The sequence below is a fragment of the Aphis gossypii genome, chromosome 2, assembly GCF_020184175.1.
Source record: "Aphis gossypii isolate Hap1 chromosome 2, ASM2018417v2, whole genome shotgun sequence".
Taxonomy (NCBI): Eukaryota; Metazoa; Arthropoda; class Insecta; order Hemiptera; family Aphididae; genus Aphis; species Aphis gossypii.
This window is the reverse complement of record NC_065531.1, coordinates 66,631,605-66,654,952: the sequence shown is the minus strand read 5'-3', so window position 1 is coordinate 66,654,952 and position 23,348 is coordinate 66,631,605. Positions and strand designations below refer to the sequence as shown.

The following is a 23,348-nucleotide window of genomic DNA, read 5'->3' as shown; positions in this document are numbered from 1 at the left end:
TCTCGAAATAGGTACCTACGCACTAAAAAATCGTTTATGGCGAAAAAACACTAGTGAAAATAGCAAAACACTATAATACTTCATATTTTCTTCGCCAGCACTCGTTATTGTGATTAGTTGAGAAATAACTAGTACGATCCTGTTGAGGTTAAAGAGATCCTAAGACTAGTTGAGTAAGCTCTTACCAGGTGTCGATATTTACTTGTTTGACGATTTGGGAATCGGAAACCGAGGTACCTATCCATAATCTATTGTATACGTCAGGCCTTGGCACGGCGTATACAACAGTAGTATAAAAATAAATTATTCATTAAAATTATAAGTATAAAGTTAAATAATCCGAAAATTATAATACTCAAATACTGGAAATACAACAAACTCGATGTTGTAGTGTGTGTGTGCTGCAGTAGGTACCCAAACAGTAAAAATATTATTATTTATTGTATACAATTTATACCTACTCGAAAATAACGTGAATGAAAATAAAAGTGTATCGAGTGCTATGTTTTATAATACGCTGGTATTTTCAATAATACCCACTCACTGATTGTGTAATAACATTTTGGTATAGGATAATACTTTATAACAGTTTAGCCGCCCTGGACAGCTGCCTCTTGTCACCCTCCCATAAACCTTTCATTGATAACCATTGAATAAATATACATTTAGTACACAAATGTTATAAAATGCTTACGATGTATAAAATATTTCAATATAATTTATATCGTTATAATTAGGGCTGGGATTTTGATGCAAATGCATCTTTTTTATAGTGTTTCAAAACGTTGCTCCGTAAGTATAAAATGTGTTTTGGGCGATGGTGATTAATTTAAAATAATTTTTATTTTGTATTTTTTGTCAAAATTAACCTTAAATGCATTATTAGGGCATTTTCTTAGTTTTTAAAGCATTTTTCACAATTTGTTATAAAATGAACGAAAATTGTTGCGATTAACAAGATATTTTCGGCGAACTGCCGACGCGCCACGGTACGGTTTATAAATTATATATCACGAAAATCGATTATCGTCGATAACAATTTTATCATAGCTAGGACTTTCCGCTTAAATTATCGCCGTTATATAACTAATGGCTAATCACAGATTTCTATAAAGAACAAAGAACTATAAAGTTGGTATAGAAGTCTGTGTGGCTAATAATATGTACTAGCAAAAACAAGTGAAAATATCAAACAATTTTTTTTTTATTATTATTTTATAATGAATGATTAAGAAAACAGAAATACAACAAAACAAAACAAGTAACAACGTATAATAACAAAAAATTAATTATACAATTTTTTTTAATTTTTTTGTTAAGCTTTAATAAATATAAATGCATTTTTATATTGCATTTTTTGAGTCATTTTTGCATTTTTTAAAGGGCATTTTTTGAGATTTTTTAGGGCATTAAAATCCTAGCCCTAGTTATAATATTACGCCGAGTGATAGTAATAGTTTTAAAAATTGATTAGAATTAATAATTATTAGGTATTATTAAATAGAACATTCATGTGTAACTATGTAAGTTAAAAAAAAGATTTAAAATTCAACTACTCTATATACATATTAATGAAATACTATAAATTTATATTTATTAATAGGTAGTTAGGTAATCTATTAATATTTCAGTATGTTATCATTCATAATTCATATTTAAATTATTTTATAAGTTCATAAGAGGTAGTCATAGAAGTCAGAAGAAATTCTGCGATGAGTTGTTTATTATTTTCACTAGGTATACGAAATTAAATTAATTTACTTATATTAGTATTAATTGTAATCTAGGTTTTAGTTAAATAATTTTATACAAAAATGAAAATATTTAGTAAGTATTTATAAGAAGTTGCTATTTTCATATATTGATTTTTATTTTTATCGATTAAATTAAAATTAAAATATTGTAAATACATATTGTTGAAGCATTTAAAAAAAAAAAAAACAATAATAACTAAAAAATGTTTTTATTAATATTCAAACATCTATACAGAGTATCTATACAAGATGTATCAAACATTTTATATTTGTAAAAAGGTCGGGTCTCGGGTGAGGGGGTATTAAAAACGTACGAGGGTGAAAATATGTTAAATAGCTATAAAGGCGCACAATGCGATTAACCCTTCGCTATGGCTTTGCACAAAAAACGGGAATGCGTGACGGTCGTCGGTGGTTCACAAGAAGGGCGGTCGTTCAGACCGCATAAGTATAGATAGTACGGTTGCGCATCGTTCATTATTCAATTTCGTTGAATAATTGCCAAGTGCAAACGCCCAACGACCAACGTCGAGCAATTTTTTTATATTCAGTCAGCTGACTATGTTCAATATATTAGGTACTGTAAACTGTTGTTCAAAATAAAAAACACAGATGTTTTCTAGACTACTTGATAATCGTCGGTTAAACTGATAAGGGATGAAATACTGATAGCCGTGGTCAACGCCCGACGGTCGTACACTCGTACTGTACGGTCTGTACGTCACTGTCGCGAACTCTTGAGTTGCGTAGTGACGACGCGGTTGGACGAGACGATATTATTACGTACCTCGTCGCTGTCTATACCTTTTATGCCTTCTTTTATGTAATAAAATTGTGTTTAAGTACCTTACCTATCGCTTACCTATCGCATACCTACAATATACATTATTCTTAATATATATTACTTCGACTGCGAACGTTGAAAAGTCGGCGACGTTCAGTGTGAGGTCTTGAACCGTCGCGTCCTCCGTCCGTCATCATCGTGTCTCGTCTGATCGCAATTTGGTGTACTTGAATGTAATCGCATAATCGCTGTAACCTATAGTTATTACCCGCAGTGGTGCAAGACGTGACTACTGAAAATCACCAGTTGGTGGATATAAACCGTTGTGTGTGTCGCACACTCGAGTAGAAAATTATCTGCTCGGACCGTTTGGAGATCTCGACTTGGACTACCATGGTAAGTTTAAACGATTCGCTGTGTTCCTGATAGTATTTGCTATTAACAAAACAAACGCAGTGTTGTTCATATTTCAATTGTGTGTTTCATTTAATAATTGTAGTTGTGCGACTATATTATGTCTTATTATCATTAAACTAACAAAGATACACATTCAATTTAATTGTCGTTTGTATATAATATTATATTGTCTTAAGTAGTACTTATAACGATTTATTTTCAGTTATTTAAATATGATTTGAATATTTTATGTTTAGGATAAAAAAAATACCCAGCACAGTGCTTCAAATGATAAACATGTTCAATTTAAATCAAAAGCTGTTGTTAAGGTTTCAACAGTTCAAACGCCCAATTTTATTCGCCACAAAGTCAATACTAATCTGAATTTGAAACCACAAAATTTTTTTAGTCTAGAGGCCGAATCAGTGGGCGTGCGGTTTACCTCTAATGATTTTCATGGTTTTTCTAGGTAAGATGTACCTATGGAATATTAATCTTTACAAAAATCAAAACTTTCAATTTTTATTGTCTTTATGTTGTTTAGTTTTCAAATGGCTAATATGATTTCTGAATGCATTGGTAAAGTTGACATTGTGTCAGATGCAGAAAATATTAAGAACTTGTGTAAAATACCATACGATAACAAATCTGTAAGTAAATATTATTATTTTTAAAAACATATGTATTATGTTTTGCTAAGCAAAATTATTTTTTTAATATATTTAAAAATAAGATCTGCACTAATATTTAAGTATAATTTAATTATTTAATAATTAAAATATTTTCATTTATTGTCTTTAAAATTAAACTATCCAATTATTTTAAAGGTTAGCATTATGGTACATAAAATCAATAAGACATTATTATTAGATGAATTTGATGTCGAAAAACACTTGATACAAGATACATCTGAAAAATGGACCTGGCTAAAAAAATTCTTTTACAAAAATATTGTCAAATCTTCTGATATTAAGGTAAGCCTAGATATATTGAGACCGGGTTGATTGCCACAGGTGATACTTTTTTTTGGTCATATTTGTTATTTTAATTTATAATCACAATACTAATTATAAATATAATATGATTTTTATGTGTTACATAGTAAATGAACAAGAATCATGATTAATATGATAAAGTTGTGTCATGAAATAATTAATAATTAACTTATTGTTTACGTACATTAAAACTTATATTATTATATATTATATAATATTATATAATATATATTATATTATTATTATATATTGTATTTACTTATATTATACTTTATATACTTATATTAGTACAATTTGCAAATAAAATATATTCACGCATTAAGTTGAAATATTTAAAATTAAAAACTAATTTTGAAATAATTTAACTATAAATTTAACTTGTATAATTCTCCATAGGCTCATTGCATTAAAAATTGTATTTTGAATTTTTTTTATCTAAATAAAAAATTCTGAATAGAAATTAATTAAAAAAGAGTATATTTTTATAATTTTTTATGTTTTACCTAAAAAGTTACAATTGAAATTTTTGTTTTAAAATTACAAATATATAAATGCATGTCAGTTTTCAGTAAGCTTGTTTTTTAATTAAGATATATTTTAATATTTATTTAAGAGGATGTTATGTATCCACGTGTTGTCTTCATCTTGCACTCGTATGACATAACAAATTTTTGTTCACCAGTTTCAAAAGTATGCTGTTAGTTTTGATATTAGAATGAATTGACCTATTATAAAATTTATTATGTAAGGCCCCATATAGCCTTTTATTAATATTATCATTTTTAAGTAAGTTATGATCTTTTTGAAACTTTTACATTTTAAAATGATCATAACTTAGTTAAAAGAATAATATCAATAAAAGGCTTTGTGGGGCTTTAGATGATAATTTTACCCTTAAATTTTGTAATAGGTCAATTCACTCTAATATCAAAACTAACAGCATACTTTTGAAACTGGTAGACCAAAATTTGCTATAATATTTTATATAATTACTATTTAAATAAAAAATAAATAAATATGTTAATACATATCATAGCTCCAAGCCCTATGGTTATTATTATTTTTTTTAATAAATAGATTATTATACTAACATAGTAATGTATTTTAATCTTCTTTGGGAGTTGCCTAGAATAGTTAATTTTTTATCAATATAAATTAATTTGTATTTCATTACACATTGATTAATTTACATTTTTAAAATGATGCATTGATTGCTATTGCTTATTGACATTTACTTTGTAACAAATTTTAAATGTTTCTCAGTTGAATTTGTTTTTCCTTTTCAATTATATAATATTGTTAGGTAAACCGTAATAATGTATATCTACATTTTTGGATAAATTAAGGTTAGGTTATGTTATTATGTATTACAGATATAGATAATAAACTAGATTGCTAACTGTTGTTATCGGTAATTGGGAAATTTGAAGGCGCCAAGGCGGAAGTCTGCCACCTTTAAAAAGGGCAGCTAAACAATAATAACACAAGAGTACCATGTTATATTAATATATTATTTTCAATTATAATATATATTTTATATTATTCATCTTGTTCTTTCATTTTGGAAACTGTTTTTATTTAAAGTTACTAAACATACTATTATAATAGTCAAAAACACAATATAAATACATAAATTATAAAATTATAATTATGATTACAAATCACAATGTATTAAGATATTTAATTTAATTGGAGACATGTCTCATGCTTTGCTCATGTCAAATGAACCTGCCGAAGAAGTTTCTACTATTTCTATTCCACAAACTTCTTCAAGTATTTGGAAACAGTTTGATGAACAAATCAGTTCTGTTCTTGGTCAAAACAATCCATCTGTGGCAAGCATTGTAGAGTTCAAGGCTGGGCATTAACGAATTAAAAGTTTATATTAAGTTTTAAACATTAAGTTAATCTTAATTAATAAGTAAATTAACTCATTACTTTTTTTTGAAATTAACTTTTAACTTAATAAGTTACTTTTTTTAAAGATTAACATGTTAACTTCAAGTTAATTTTAGTTCGAAAATTTCCCCAGTAATTTCTTGTGCATAAAGAAAAACTATCTAATTAACATAATTAAGTGTCTGAATTTTTAGATTCTGAACGGAGTGATGAATGTATTGATTTTACAATGATGTATGTTTTTTTTTTGTGTCTATACAGCATAACTAGTCGAAATAATGCTTCAATTTCAAACTTCGGGGGTGGTTTCCGATGGAAAAGTGAATATCCTTGGTGCATTATGGAGGTAAAAAGTATACATTTTCCAACAGTTTTCAAAAAAATCGAGAAAAACAAAAAAAAAAATAACGGAAAAACGGAAATTTTTACGCAAAACCAGTTTTCGACCGAATTGATTTTTTTATATGGTTGTAATTCAAAAACTAATCACTGTAAATACTTGAAATTTTCACCAAATATTTATGTTAGTGTTATCTATATACAGTTAAATTTTTAAACATTTTTGACTTTTTTTGAGTTATTTATAGACCACTGAAATTTTCGATTTTTATGCGAATTTTTTTTTGAATTGTCGGTAAAAAAATTTTGGATGACCAAAAAAACTTGAAAATTTAACATAAGGTTCCTTATGAGTTGTTCTTATTATAGCTAAAAAAAAAAAAATAAAAATCGTCACATTTTTTTTTAAAGCGTTTATAGTTCAAATTTTTACGAAATCTGTCGAAAACGCGAAAATTTGCAAGTAATTTTGAAGTTGAAAAATCATAAAATTTTTTGTGTTAATAACTAAGAATTGAAAATACAACACTAAATTTTCCATAAGTTTTCCTTTAGTTATCTATAGAGAAAACTCGAAGCATCATTATAAGAAAAATTTTAAGTGCGTTTGAATTTTAAATTTTTACGAAATCGCGTAACGATAACGATTTATCCTCGAAACGATTTTAAATATTTGTTATTATTCAAAAAGTATAAGTCGTAGATACTTGAAAATTTTTGAGCTATTGATAAACAACTGAAATTTTCAATTTTTCTGAAAATTTTTTTTGATGTGTCGATAAAATTTTTTGGCCCAATCAAAATACTTGAAAATTTTATACAAAATTAAAAAATTATAAGAATACATGGGCACAATTTTTTTTTATTAGCATTTGAAGTTCAAATTTTGACAAAAATTCGTCAAAATTATGAATATTTGCAAATTATTTTGTAGGTATAATTCATAAAAATGTTTGTATAGGTAGCTAAGAGTTAAAAATTTAATACAAGATTTTTTATAAGTTTAGCTTACAATAATTATAAAAGAACTTAAATTTTGGTGTATTCAGGCTATTAAAACATAAACCACCTTTTTCACCAACCACTGGAAATTATATCCTAGGTTGACAAATCATCTTCGTTCAGAATCGTTTTTCGTATACAATAATACCTATCATTGCATTCAAATTTAACCTACCCTAGTCCGAGGTCCACCCCACCCCCTAATGTACAGCAGAACGGTACTCACTTGCCCGCTTTTTTTATTTTGAAAATTAGAAAATTTTAACTTTCAATTAAGTTAAGTTACTTTTCTTCAAAGTTAACGAAAAAAATATGAGTAACTTTTAACTTAACTTTATTATTTTAAAATAACTTAACGTGTTAAAAAAAATCGTTAACTTGCCCAGTCTTGGTAGAGGTGGACAAATGCTTAAGTAAATTTATTAAATCATTAATTGGATTCTTTGAAGTGGTGGTGGTCTGATAGAAAGCTTTTATACCCCAGATTATATGAAATGGTTAAAAGATGACTTTGTGTACCTCAGTACCTGCAACATCGGTTCCCAGTGAACGAGTTTTATCAAAGGCTGGTATGATACTTAATAGCAAAAAAAACCAGACTTACTACTGAAAAAATAGTAAAAATTACATTTATATAGTCAAACATGTAAATAATTCTGCTATTAATGACAATTATTTAATGTTATATTCTAATTTATATCTTACCTTTTAATTAATACAATTTACTCCACAGATTTAATTGACATTTTCTACATTTTTTACATTATTTTTATTAATTTAACTATTTTATAATTGTATTACTATTAGTTTTATAAAATTTAAATGTAATATTATACTTTGACAGAATTAATTGAAATAATATTCTGTAAAAATTATCAATTAATATTTTGGTTATTTGTGTATTCTTATTATAAATTATTGAAATGTACCGTACTATGACTGATTTTTTTCTATAAAATGTATAAATTACTATTCTTAAGTTAAATTTTTAATATTCGTTACCATATTGTCCATATTAAAAACTATATAAATGAAATACCCTGACTAATTATTTTTTTTATCATTGTTCAAAATATAAAAATATTAAATATAAAGTGTTGGTAATTAATTTTTCTCGGCAGTCAACAATAATTCTACTGGTTTCCACATTGTATCTAAAATACTAAGTATTGAATGAATCATTAGTTACATTTTAGTGCCATTTTTTTTATTATTTGATTTTATAGATATATTTTAATATATAAAAATGCAAATAAAAATTACAATGTAATCATATCTATGCTGTCAAATAAAACAAAATAAAATTGATTCACTAAAATTTGATGAACTAATCACAATATTGAATCATATTTTAGGGACCATTAGCTCACTTTTAATTCATTCAAATCGATTCATTTGAATGAGCTTAATTACACGAATTAGTTCACCAAAATAAATTGAAAGTACTCATCACTAATATTAGTAATATTGTTCGAGCCCTTTTTAAAGATCGCGGCTTGATTAGTATCTGACTTCATTTTTTTATCACAGTTAGCAATCTAGTTTATTATCTATATCTGTGTTATGTATAATTTTTTTTTCATATACATGATAACCAAAAAATTATTACTTTCCCTCCAAAATTAAAGTGAGTGATATCACGTATTATATGAGTAATGTATAATTTAAATAGTTTAAATGTTCTCCTAAAAAATGATGAAAATGTAGATATGTGCTATTGCGGTATACCTAACAATCTGTAAATTTATGACAATTTTTAGTATCAACAATTGCTGTGTATAAAAGGTTTTAAAATTATGAATATATTTCTGCTAAAATAAAAACAATGTTAACTAATTTTGAGTTAAATATAAAATATTTTATCTAATATAATAAAATTTGTATCTTACTTAAATATATTCATAAATTGCAACCAATACTATGAGTTAAGCATTATAAATTTTTTTAATCAGGTTTATTCTAGTACATAAATTATACAAAAATATAAATTTACAACTTCAGTACAGGCCTTGATATTAATCACAATTCCAAGAATTTTTTTACAGCATTTAACGTTAGAAATATAAAACTTCTATGGTATAATGTAACAAAATAATATAGCTTATGGGACGGAGTGGCTGTGCGTTTTAAGGCGTCGGTTGCGATGTGTACCATCGCCGGTTCGAAGCTCGGTAACGAGCGGCACCTCTCTTCGGACAGTCACGGTGTCTGGAGAAAGAGGCTGCCATCCCCTACTTCAGACATGGCAGAAACCTTAGAGGTGCCCACTAAAAATTCTGCCAAATAGGCATTCAAACTAGGCTTTCGTGCCTACTCTTGAACATAGCATCATACGAAAAAAAATATAGCTTTAGAGTTGTGTAAATTATACTTTAATTATTATAAGTAATCAGTAATCACTATAATATCAATGTTTCAATTTGTTTTGTGTTATGCTAGGGTACTTAAAATATTATGTTTCTCTAACAAAAATAGTCGAAAAACTCTTTTGTAAGAAAAAAAATATATTAAAGAACAGAATATTGATTAATTATGGTTAATATGCCATCAATTAATGCCATTGAACTCAAAATGACCGAAGTTAGAGATTTCCAACCTTTTTTTTTCGCAATGCCTTTTTTAGGATCAAATTCATCGCACCAACGAATGATATTATTAGTGAATATCTAGTAATACATAGTGAATATTAAGAAAAACAGTACAAAAAAAATTTTTTTATAAATTTTTAATTATTTATTATGAGCCGTAGAAAGCAGTGCCCTTAGAAAGTGCTCGCGGTGCCCCAATTCCCCCATAGTGCGCAGTTTAGAAACTGCTGATCTAAATTGTTATCCCTTTAATTTCAGAGTTCAAAATATTAGTTTAGTTGGACATCAAGTTTTTAATTTAAATTTGTAAATTATTTTTCCTTGAATCTAATATTTTGTATTTTTTTTTTTCGTAAATAATAGGTAAAATGTATCACTTATAAAAAGAATGATTTTAAAAAAATTCAAAATAAAAATTTGGTATCAAAGTTTTTGCACCATTCCATTGGATTAGATTCCCATAATGATCAAATAAAAGATTTTCATGATAACAATTCTTCAGTAAGTTTAACTTTAAAACATTAGTATTATAATTTAATGAAATACTTAACATAATGATTTACCTATAAATTATGTATAGTTAACTTCTCCTCTACTAAAACTTACACCAGAAGAAGTATTTCATTGTCCCCAAATCAAACATTTATTTAACCGAAATATTTTGTGGGATTTTGAAGACATGCAAATGTTAATAGGTACAGATTTACCAATTTTTAGAAGTGGTAATAATTCATATCTAAGCACAAGATTAAGGTTAAATATTTATTTACCAATACGTTTTATGATTTTAATCGAGTAAGTGAATACTAATATTATTTTGTTAATTTTAGAGATATGTCTAAATCTTTAAGTATGTTAACTGGGATTGATTATTGGCTAGAAAATGTAATGTGCAATATCCCTGAAATCGAGTTTTGTTATCATAAAAATGGTACTATTCAAAAGTATGAGATGATAAAGACCGAAGAAATACCATATTTGAATGACTCAACATTTTCACCAAATGATATTAGTGATATTATGCAAAATATAATATCATTTTTAAAATCAAATGCTAATAATGATGGACATACATATTGGTTATTTAAAGGTATATATTCATTATCAAAGTATTATTGGAAATCAGAGATTATTATGAATTGTATCAATTAAATTACAGGAAAAAATGACAATGCAGTTAAACTCTATGATTTGACAACATTATGTTCTGAATCATTAATTGATAACCCAAATCCTTATACAGTTCCCGTGGTTATATTGTTATATCGTGTTGCTTGTAAATTGAAACATAATTCAAAAGACAATAAACCATGTAACCCAGTTACTATTCAATTTTTACTAAACAATTGTCTAAAATTATTAGATAAAACTAAATATCCTGAAGTAATTACTAATGACTATGTGTTGTTATAATTCTAGTCATAAATAATATTTCCTAACTTTCAGATTGTTATATCTGTCAATAACTTGTTGTCTGATATGTACATATCAATTTATAATAATCCATCGACCACTGCAATAGATTCAACTGAAGTGGATAAGGACGACTCTGATAATTTTTATGATGATTATGCCATTTCATCAACTCCATTTGATTATGGGACCTATTCTGTTGGTATACAAAATTTATGTGTGTCATACAAAAAAGAAATTATATCCCAAAGTGATTTTTCATTATTTTATTTTTATGTATTTGAAAATAATTCATGACTTTTTATACACTATTATATATTATTATAGCACCAGAGCACTTAATGGCAAAGCATTTAGTTAAAACTATAGAAGAATGTTATTATAAGGCATTATATTATGTTGGTAGCAGTTTGAGTTGTTTACAATATTTCAAAAATGATAAAAATATTAAGGTATGTTATAAAATGATTTGCTTATAAAAAATTTTAAAATTTATTTTGAAAAAGGTGGGGCGACCATCACTGTTCAAGGGCAAGACTAACCCTTTGCAAAATATCAGTTTTGAAATATTTGAAAAAAATGATGTACAAAGTTGGCATAATTTTCTCAATCTTGAGGATGATAATTGGGAAAATGATATCAGACTAAAATTTTATAAAAAAGCATCTGATATATATTTTAATTTAGGCAAAAATTGTCTAGCATCCAAAAAGTAAGAATAATGAAAAAAAAATTTAAATTGTTAGATACTAAATCTTTTTTTTTTTAGTTTTGGTATAGCATTAAAATGTTTTCGCCGCTCATTTGAATGTGAACTATGTGTTACTAATACTGATGTAAATCATTTATTCGGACCTATTTTAGACCTTAGTGCCAATTGTTGTATGTTTATTCTTAAAAGTTGGAATAAATTAGAACAGTACATGAATGAGTTTGGAAAAGATGATATGTATGATTTTGAACTAAGAAAAGCATTACTAAATAATTCTGATCACAATAACAAAGGTAAACTAATAACATTAGTATTAATTAAAAATTTTGAAATTAAAGTTTGAGTAGACTTAAGATTTAGGAATTTAATCTAAATAAATAACACAGTTTTTATTTTATTTTTTAAAGTAACTTTAATATATTATACATAATATGATAAAAGTGGATTGCATCAATTACTATATTATACACAGTACGTCCAGTATAAGGTTAGGAGATATACATTGACATACATTGAAAGCCCCGATTAATATATCATAATTGACGCAATTTACTCTTAATTTGGGCTCAGAACTTATTGCACTTAAAAAGTACAAAATATGCATGCACTTATGCGCTTTAGATGTTCAAATATGCTTTAAAAATATGCACAATTTTTTTTTCACGCAATATTTTCATAACTACACATTTTTTACTTAACTATGTTTATCATTGCTACGGTATAGATGTAAGCAATTTTATTTACCATTAGGACGATTGTTGATTAATACAATCAGCGATAATCATAAAACTAATTTCAAAGTAAACTGTAAAGTATATAATATATATAGATTTATAAATAGTGATGTAGGTAAATATTTATTAATAAAAACATGAAATATTTTATATCAACTTGGGGTTTTTGAATCATGATACAATAAAACCTTATAAACGCACTCGACATAAATATATTTATTTTTTTTACTACAAAATTTTCAAATTTTTTTATAAATTTATCATTTATCTTCAAATATACTCTAAAAAATGGTAAAATAAAGCTTACTAAGTAGTAATACATTGAAAAGCTCAATAAAAAGATGTAAATGCAACAACTTCCTAGCCCTAGAACCTACATCCATATAACATCTAAAGTTATATCCTAATATGTAATATTCAGGGCCATCCTTAGAAGGAAGGGTTAGTAGGACCTAGGCTTTTTACTTAAATTTAAGGTCTTGCGTTTGTGAAAAAAATTGTAAAATTGGTTTATTATTTTTGTAGCATTTAAAATTGTATGTTTTATATAATTAAAAAATAAATATTAATACATCACCAATGTTCATAACAATAAACACAGCCTTTTACAATGATCTAAAAAACCAAACAATTAAAAAAATTCTAAAAAGCCACTAACAAAGCTTTCACTCAAAACTAACCAACTATATAATATGGACTTTTTCTCACTGCCACAAATTTTCCGTCAATTTACATAAAAATGGTCTAGAAATATTAGAATAGAATTATAATATTAAAAAAATAACAAATATTTTGATGTTCCTTTACTGAACAGTCTTCTTTGCACATATTTCCAGTGGTGTATTTGGGATAATTTTTCAGAGGGGGGGGGGCAAAATTAAAAAATCTCTCAATGTTACAATACAAGACAATTTGAATGCAATGCTGTATAAGTTGTTAGACACTGGTTCAAACTTGTATACAGTTATAAAGTTATAAACCTTAAAATAATATTATAATATAAAATAATTTAATAATATACCATAATATTAGCTCCTCTTTTGCTGCCACAAAACAAAATGAAATATTGACCTTATAATACTGGTATACCTAATTATTTTTTACTAAGACTATTAACTATTTATTATTTTATATTATAATATTATTTTTAGATTTATAAGTTTATAACCAGTGTCTATTAGTTGTTAGACAGTATTGCATTCGAATTTCCTTATATTGTAACGGTGAGTGATTTTTGTATTTATAAAAATAAATTTAAAAAAATAATTAAATTTAAATAAATTTTTTTTTTTATAATTTTTTAATTTTTATATTTTTATATTTATTTTCTTATAATATATTTTTCGGATTAAATACATTTTGTATAAAATATTTTCTGCCTTCTTATCTTCGATGACAATATTTTTCTGCTAAAATACGGTACTGACTTTATATTTTTCGTCTCAAATGTGATTCTGAAATAATACTTTTCTCAAAATATATTTTTTCGGATAAAATACTGTTTGGATAAAATAATTTCAGACATTTTACGCCCGTTCCATATCAATAAACTCATCTACTAGAATGTCCCTGTGCATATGTATAGGTATTTAGCAAAGACAATCGGAAATCCAATCAAGCGATCTTGCCCCATATTCGACCGTAACCAAGTTTTTAACCTAAGTTGAAAAAGTAAAACAAACGCAAATAATAACTAAATAATAAAAGTATCAGTGATATGTGGTCATATTATAACGCATTACATAACTTTGTTATATTATAGATAATCTTAGTAAACTGTCTAATGTAATCTTGTCCTAGTCATAATACGCAATACGCATAATTATGGACTTTTAATTATTGCTCAGTGCTTACGTAAAATAGTAACTAAAAAGTCTCAGGGGGGAGGGGTAAATGCCCCCATTGCCCCCCTCAAATACGCCACTACATGTTTCATGGTACATGGTGATGCTGATAGTGGTCACTAAACAACTTTTTTGTTGAATTGTTATTAGTAATAGTTACCTTTCAGATATTAATTTAATATAATATGTCAAATGATTGTAATTAAAATTAAAATAACATAAAACATTTCAAAATTTCAGTTTAAACACTGTTATTTAAAAAAAAAACATTGATAATAATCTGGATTCGGGACTTATAGCATTTACATAACATCATAGATGTAGTAAAATAAAGCAGAGTTATATAAAAATAGGTTTTATAGTATGGAGGATTCAAATATAACTTTTTTTAACGATGATGGAAAATTAAATAAATGATATCAAATTTAAATCAGCATGACAGTTTTTTGATGGCTTAATAATAGGTACCTATATACTACGATATTATGTTAGATGTGTTGATTTTGTGACTTATGTTGTATAATATTGTTTAAAAAAGCTTCAAGTTTTCTGATGTATTACTATTGAATTTCAAATTTAATTAAATATACAAAACTTGAATTAGGTACGTATTTATAATCATTACTATATAGCTAGTGTATACTAAAAGCTTTTCAACAACTGTAGACAATTTTTCTCTTTAAGTTAATTAAACTCAAATTACATTTTTAATAAGTTTTTTTAAGGACGGGATAGGCATAGACACAGGATCCAAGTGTGTGACACATTTTGCGGATAAAATAATTTTGATAATAAATATAACATATATAGAACTAAAATGTAAAAAATTAAAATGTTAGCAAATTAGTTACAGAATAGTGATGTAACTTACTTGCTGACATTAAGAAGTATACATATTTATTATGTTTTAGGTTATGTTGATATTACCCAAATAAATTCTACATTATTTGTTTAGGTATAACATTCTTAGTTATAGTGATAAATGTTAAACTCTGTACGTGTATTATAGATATCTACCCTATAAACATATTTATTTAGTTAATGTTTATAATAACCTAGTATACTCGAGTGATAAACTAATATAATTATAATAAAAATAAATAAATACATAGAACTATAATTTTCAACTTAATATTATTTCTTATATTATAATATTTATTTCATAATATTTTATAATTTAATAATTATTATTCTAATGTCCTGTACTGTATAGAATGCGGTTTTATAATTTAGTATTAATTTACTATAAATATTAAATTTTATAAAAAACCTGAGTGCAGTAACTGGTTTAAGTGAGTAGTTAGGAAGGGGATACATAAGGTTATTTAATTTTTATCTGTGAGCAACAGTATACCATTGCTAACAAAAACGATTCTGAGTGAAGTTTGGTGGATAGTATTACTGTATCAACTATCTATAATTTGTTGTATAGTAAAATAAATAAATAGGTATATCTAAAACACAAAAGTAGTTTAAAAATATTATGGTATTATACAGTATCATATTTTTCTCTTCTTAATTAATATTTATTTTATATTATATTTTACATAGTTATGACAGCCAAATTTTCTACAAATAATTTTAAAATGTTTAATGTACCTAACTGTACGTATGTACTAAATATATTTGATTACCTAGGTAATACGATTTATGAAATCAGTGAATTAAATTTGTGAAATCGTACGTTTTTTCTCATTTAACCGTTTTTATTTCGAGTACCGTTTCAAAAATCGAAAAATGACCTCTCTAAAGTACCAGCTCAAGAACATTACCTTTCAGCAAACTTGGGTAGTATTCCGAATAATTTTTTTTTAAAGTATTCAATACGGTATTTTGAATACTTCTTACAAGTATTCTGATTACAGTATTCTATTCGAAATACTTTTTAACGTCCAATCACACTTCATCGTTGAAGATTTTGCACTTGTGTATAATAATAAATAAAACGAGATTATTATAATATTCATATATAAACAATGAATTGAAAAAAATATATTTTCGTATGAAATCTAAATCTTAAGTATTCGAAAAATATTTGGAATACTTTTTGTGAAATATTCCAAATACTTGGAAATATTTTCATTATAAAGTATTCAAATAAATATTCTGAATACTTCTTTTATAAGTATTTGGAATATGTATTCAAATTCTTTTAAAAAGTATTTTACCCGAGTCTGCCTTTCAGAAAAGATGCTACATTTGATCCTTTTGAGCAAGTTTAGGAGGAGAAAAAGTGTTTCCAGAATAAAAAGAAATAAATATCGTTGTAAAACCAATACATTCCTCGCTTCACTCGAAATATAAAATGTAATTATAAGACAGCATACAACTAGATAAATAATAAATACACTAATAACCTGGTAACAAACATATATATATATATATGTATATTATGTATATAGGTACTGATACGTGGTGTTGTTTGATGATTATTAGTTTACACATAATATATTAGTAAAATAATAATATTACATATAGATGAGCAAATAAAAACAACTCCTAACATTGATTTTTTTCTTATTAATTTATAAAACTGTACTTATAGACAACCACCATGGTAAAAACGGTTTTTTTTTGCTCTGAACCCTGGAACATTATTTTTCCCGAAGGATATAATATTACGCGTTGCATTTAAATTTAATTCATGCGTTCATGACCCCTTTTAATCTCCAGTATCCCGTATTTATTATAACTGTATTTATTATGTACTTTCCATTATACCCGGGCAAAATTAGGGTAGCTATTACACCCTTATTCACTAACCACTATCAAGAGGGGTGGTTTCTACAATTATCGATTAGAAGACCTCGAACTCTCGTTTTTTGTCCCACACAAGTTTCTACAATGTTAAAAAGATACAGCCACGGAAACAAGTGGTGCGTTAAAATGACTATAATACAATGTATATATTATTATGATGTATTTTATTACAGTTTTACATGAGTATAAAACTACTGAATCAAATAAAATAAATGCTAAACTTTCATTTAAAGTCATTTAAAGATGCGTATTGTTAAAAACATTGGTATATCGATCTGATGATACTGTCACACATTTTAATATAAGTATTCATAGTTGTAAAAAATATACTACATTAATATTATCTGTTATATTCTTCTATGTTGTATAATTCATATCGTCAGTTTGTTTACTTATAATATTAAATAAAATATTGTATATTTTTTTAAACGTATCTTTTTTTCCGCGTGGGAATTTACGATTCCCCATTCTGAAACTTCGAGTACCTACGCCCCAAAATGACCTTTCTTTAATGTTAAGAATACGTCTGGAATTAGGTATCACCCGTGTGTGTTCTGAGAAAAAAGGTCATAATTGATTGATAAAAACAATGTTTTATATAAATATCTTAATATTTATTACAAGGGTATCGACGTTTGTAATCATTTATTTGTGTTTATGAGATTTTGGATACCTAATCATATTAAGTAATTTTTAAAACATAAACATCATTAAAATTGAATGATTTTGACTATCACATTTTAAAGATCTTTTCAGCTGTTCTAGAAAATCAACACATTCATTACTTCGTTCAGAATCTAAAATGCAAATATGGCATAAAAATGACAAACATGTGTTTGATTGTTGTCAATATCCAGTCTGGTTAATTCTATTAATTCTAATAATAGTATTATAATGATTTGTCGATGATATGATTAATAATTAATATTGATAATTTAAGTGGTGTAGAAATCAGATCACTTGAAATAACTAGTATCAAGATAAAATAAAAATCAATTTAAAAAATTAAAAGAAGTTATTATTTGAGAACAACAATGTTATATTAGATTGACTTTCTGATAATTATTTCAATTAAGAGGACGCTATACCCGCATGTGTTGTCTCCGTCTTATAAATGTAAAACATAGCAAAAACTGTTTTGTGCGGGAAAGAACGGAGACGGTAAACTCATAAATAAGAAATGAAATTTTCACCACATATGAAGGAAAACTTAAGTTGTAAAATATCGATTTTATTTTTTTGATATCAGAACTACAAAAAAAATTATTTAAGTTTAAAAATAATCAACTTTGAAAACAATAATAACTTTTTTAGTAGGTATAAGTGGTATCGAAAAAATAAAAACGATATTTCACACTTAAATTTCTCCTTAATAATATGTGGTAATGATTTCGTTTCTTAGTTATGAGTTATGACTGTAGCTTTCTCGGTTCTTTCCCATGAAAAAACAGTTTTTGCTATGTTTTACATTTGTAAGACGGAGACACCACATGCAGGCATCCTCTTAACCTTGATTTTTGTGAAAATCAAATTAAACTATTACAATATTATTGTAAAGTATTTAAATTCAAGACTAAGTTATTTTACTTGTACAGGATCAATTTATATTTTTATTGTGTACAAGTGATTAAGAATTGGTAACAATTATTTAAATTCAGTTTTTATCCAACTCTTCACAGTCAGTCGTTTATTTCGTTAAGCTTTGGTATCTCAGTTTTATAAGTTACCTTTTAGAATTATTACGGTATTGTATGGACAAAGTCAGTCTATTGGTTTATCTTCGTTTTAAATTAAATTATATTATTATTTAAGATTTCGTACAAAATCCATTCCACGTGTGTGAAATACCAAGTGAATTAAACTCATACCTATAAAAGTATAAAAGATATTACGCTTGAGTGTTTGATAATATGTAGAGGTATAGCTCATTTTTATTGTGCAGGATACTCTGAATATAACTGTAAGATAATGTTTAACAATACAAAATCAAGAATTATTCTAGATTCACCTGTGAAAACTGCCAAATTAAAAAACCAAAATTTATCACCTCTGAAATAAATTCAATAAAATGTAATAAATTAAATCGATTGAAAATAATATTAAAGAACTTATGAAGTCGGTATCCTTTATAAATGGCATTTGAAGGACTATAATATTACAATTTACTAATGTGCTTGTATTGTAGACTTGTATAATTCAACAGTTTGTCAAATTATATTTAATTTTTATGTTATAGATTTAAATTTAATTCCGATAATAATCAATAATTCTAAAGAAAACATATTGAACGCAGCAAAACATTGTTACTTACGTGCTTTAGAATTGGAAAAAAATATTAATGATACAAATAATTTGAGTAAACAAATAGGTATTGTTTACATTGAATACATTAAAATGTACACGGTAGAAATAATTAGTAAGTTTACTAGGATTTATACTATTTATATAAATGTTTTATGTTGTGATTTATATTGCATTGTTTAAATTTTTGTATTTATGTAGTGGCTATAATTCATAATATTCCTGTAAGTCCATTAAAGATAAAATTGTTTATAAAAAATTCAAATAATTTTTTTACACTGGGAAGTGATATATTTAAAAAAATTGAAGATGAAGATAATTTCTTACTGATAAATTTAAACATAGCAAATTTTTACAAACACATAACACATTATTCAACAAAATATATAGTTCCTATCTATGAATTTATAAAAAAAGAGATTTTCAATTACAAGGTTAGTTTTTATAATTAAGTGATTAAATTTTAATTGAAATAATATGTATTATATATATATGAAATTCAAGGTTGGGAATGCTTACAAGAAAAGATTATCAGATTTGGGTGACCGTAGTTCTAATCCACAACTGTGGGATGAGATTTATTATCAATTATCGTCAAGCCTGTTTTATGTGGCTGTACATGCATATTTAGACATATGTCGAGTAACTATAAAGTTTTTAGTTTTATGTAATACATATTTTGTAATAAAAATTATTTTTCGTTATTTAGTGCACTTCTAATAACTATAGAGAATGCATAAATCTATTCATGGAAGCTTTAAACTATTGCGATTTAGAGAATTGTTCACCCAATAGATTTGTATATGAATACCAAACAGCATATATTTATTTAGGTTTGGCAACATTATCTTCAAATCGTCTAGAGTATGTAAAAAATGATTTTGTATAAGATAATATCAATAGTAATCGTACCTTGGCTTACTGTGACTTACCTATCATTATTTTTATTAAATGTTATGAATTTATTTTTAACTAGTTTATGTTTATTCATTAGAAAATATATTACCAAGAAGTCTCCAGAGGTACGTCCTGTTTTCACTCAGATAATTTCTTACTGTAATGTTGCATTTGAAATATATTTTAAAATAAGGCGTCCATTGGAATCTTTTGAGGTTCTCATAAAAATGATAATATTAGATATGCGCTTTATTGATGGAATGCCAAGTATGTAATGCTCTCAATTTATTTGATAACTAATAGCATCTTTAGTTATTATTATTTTATCTCTTAGGTCTACGAAATATTAAACATGTTATTTCTATTATAAGAACATTAAGAAAATGTGATATTGTGTTTCAAATGTTTTCTGAAAATAAGAATACAATAAAATATTCACAGAGTATTGGGAAACTCGAGGAGTTGGCTATTAAAGATGACTTACACTTTGAAATGAGAAAATTACATTTTTTTTTAATTTTAGAAGAAAATGTGCTTAAACTCTTGAAATATATGATTCAATTGGCTTTATATAAATTGCCATATATGCAACCAAAGTAAATTACTTTACTATTATGTTAATTTTATTATATACAATTAATACTTAATTTAATATGAGGAAAGATATGGCGTTTCAAACCAAATTATGTGATAGTAATACAAAATTAATTTGTTCTTATAGATGGTTGACAAACAAAGAGAATGAACTGAAAACAATTCATAGTCTATTGTTAAAACATAAAATTGATGAAAATGGTTATTCACAATTAATGATAGCTGTAAAACAATTATCTACATTTAATTAATTCAAGAGAAGAAAGTATAATTTATATTATTTGTAATATTAAATTTGTTTGTTCATCATAGATAGTAAATTTATTGGTAAGTAATTTGAAAATAAAGTAGGTATGTATGTAATTTTTTTTTAATTGATGGGAGATAGAGAAAGACTAGTGTTGTATCTAGAAATTTGTGAATACAAACTGATGTTAAACTAAAATGCACCAGAGTTTTTGCAACATATCAATTCTAATATGGATATAATTTATAAACCTTTTATCCATAACTTGCACTTTGAATTCAAATTGGATTCATAATATTGGGCAGTGGTTGTAGTTTCAACTACAACTATTTATCATAAAATGCATAATTTATTACTTAATAAACTTGATCCATTCTCTATCTCAACTCATTAATATTAATGATGATAATATTATCAATGATAATATTATTAATATAGGCAATACTAATTTATGAATATTATAAATAGTCATAGTAAATAGTCAAATAGTCTTACTACTTACTAGTATTTATTTATTAACTATGTTTGCTATTTAAAATAACATTATACTTGCATGTATTTTGCTTATCTTACTAACTCAAAACATACCTAAATGTATATCTAGCAGTTCCAATTATTTATTATTAGCTTAATGATTAGAGTGAATTGATCCATTATCAAACTTAAAGGTAAGAGCATTATTTGTTTTTCTTATTGGTTTTTTACAATTTTTAAATTTTAAGCAAATTTTAAGTAATTTTATATATAATTGTTTTACATACATACAACTCATTTGAAATTTTTAATATCATTAACTAAAAACATTTATAATGCTTTCACCTTTATTTTTTTTGTGTCATAATGCACTCATATAACTTTCACTCATCGTCAAGCTAGTAAGGTTTTCAATTACAAGATAAGTGATCAATTCTTATTAGTCATTTCACAGGTCAAGGATCTAGGGATATTATTTTCTAGAAATTTGTCTTTTGTCAATCTCATAAATACATACAGTGAAACCTCTCTGCTAATTCGCCACTCCGGTTGATCCAACCATAGTATTATCGATATGAGCACTTTAAAAATATTCATTACTGAATTTTTTTCTAAGTAATTAATTTTCTTAAAATGTTTCTGTATATTCTGATAATCTGACTTTTTTGTGTTCTGACCACACCCCCAGTCTCAAAGGTGACGGATTAGATTCATTAAAGAAATTATTTAGAATTTAATGTTTCAATGTATATTAATTGATTCTGAAGCAAAATTAATGTCAATATTTTTTTTTCATATTATAATTTGTAATTTGTGTTTCATATTGTCTATTGTTACAAATGTAGGTATGTATTATTTTTACTGAACTATTTTTGCCTTTTTGGTGTTATTTTAATACTAATTTATTCATTTTAATATTCAAGCGGCTAGCTTGATTAAAAAAATTATATAATGCTAAACGTACATTGTGGTATGTTATGCATTAGTAAGAGGAAGACAACACATCAGAATACGATGTCGATGTTGAAAAATGATTTATACATTAATTTTTCTATTTATTTTCAATAAGTAATACAATTTGTATTAAAAACACATTTAAACAATTTTATTAGTATAATGTACAAAAAATGAGTGTTTTCATTCCTTGTCGTGTATATTATGTATATATTTTTTTTTACTATACAAATCAGTTGATAATAATTTCTTTATCTTTCTCAGTATTTTATTATGGCGATGTATAAATATTATATAATTTTATTACCAGACAATAGTAGGTATAAAACATTTAAATACATAAAATTATTTATTTATACAGCTGTAAATGTCATTTATAAAAATTTGTATAGTAATTAGAAAAAAAAATTTCTTTTAGTGAATTATATTGTTCATGTTAATAGATTTAAAATTTTAAAATTACAATATTATTCAAATAAGTGTGTGGAAATGTTTCCAATTTAAAATTACTTGACCAAATTTGAATAAATTAGACATGAAAAAAAATACATAATTTAAGTATGTAAAATAAAATATTGTGTACTTATTTTATACACCTAATAATAATTATATAATATCTTTGGTTTATTAAAGCTAAACAAAAAAAAAAAAAAAAAATACT

The 23,348-nt window shown here is 25.4% G+C and overlaps 2 protein-coding genes across 2 annotated transcripts in view; both read left to right on the top strand.

Annotated features, from left to right (window-relative positions):
• Positions 1 to 2,516: 2,516 nt before the first annotated feature.
• Positions 2,517 to 23,001, top strand: LOC114123604 (erythroid differentiation-related factor 1-like). The gene is made up of 19 exons (XM_027986644.2): positions 2,517 to 2,934; positions 3,192 to 3,403; positions 3,479 to 3,584; positions 3,762 to 3,908; positions 10,121 to 10,258; positions 10,338 to 10,510; positions 10,588 to 10,847; positions 10,917 to 11,140; positions 11,204 to 11,420; positions 11,498 to 11,622; positions 11,677 to 11,882; positions 11,940 to 12,175; positions 19,457 to 19,636; positions 19,723 to 19,955; positions 20,026 to 20,163; positions 20,231 to 20,385; positions 20,516 to 20,685; positions 20,753 to 21,014; positions 21,140 to 23,001. Exons 1-19 carry the CDS (start codon positions 2,932 to 2,934, stop codon positions 21,261 to 21,263), a joined length of 3,309 nt encoding a protein of 1,102 aa, XP_027842445.2. The 5' UTR covers positions 2,517 to 2,931; the 3' UTR covers positions 21,264 to 23,001.
• The window catches only part of LOC114123603 (uncharacterized), a 53,290-nt gene continuing 51,213 nt past the window's right edge, over positions 21,272 to 23,348 (top strand). Inside the window, exon 1 of the transcript XR_007603882.1 lies at positions 21,272 to 21,339. The gene's annotated coding sequence lies outside the window, so the exon portion shown is untranslated. The remainder of the gene's footprint in view (positions 21,340 to 23,348) is intronic.

Coding starts and splice junctions, on each gene's coding strand:
- LOC114123604 (XM_027986644.2), top strand. Junction 11,623..11,676: donor AAAATGATAAAAATATTAAG/GTATGTTATAAA, acceptor ATTTTGAAAAAG/GTGGGGCGACCATCACTGTT. Junction 21,015..21,139: donor TTGCCATATATGCAACCAAA/GTAAATTACTTT, acceptor TTGTTCTTATAG/ATGGTTGACAAACAAAGAGA.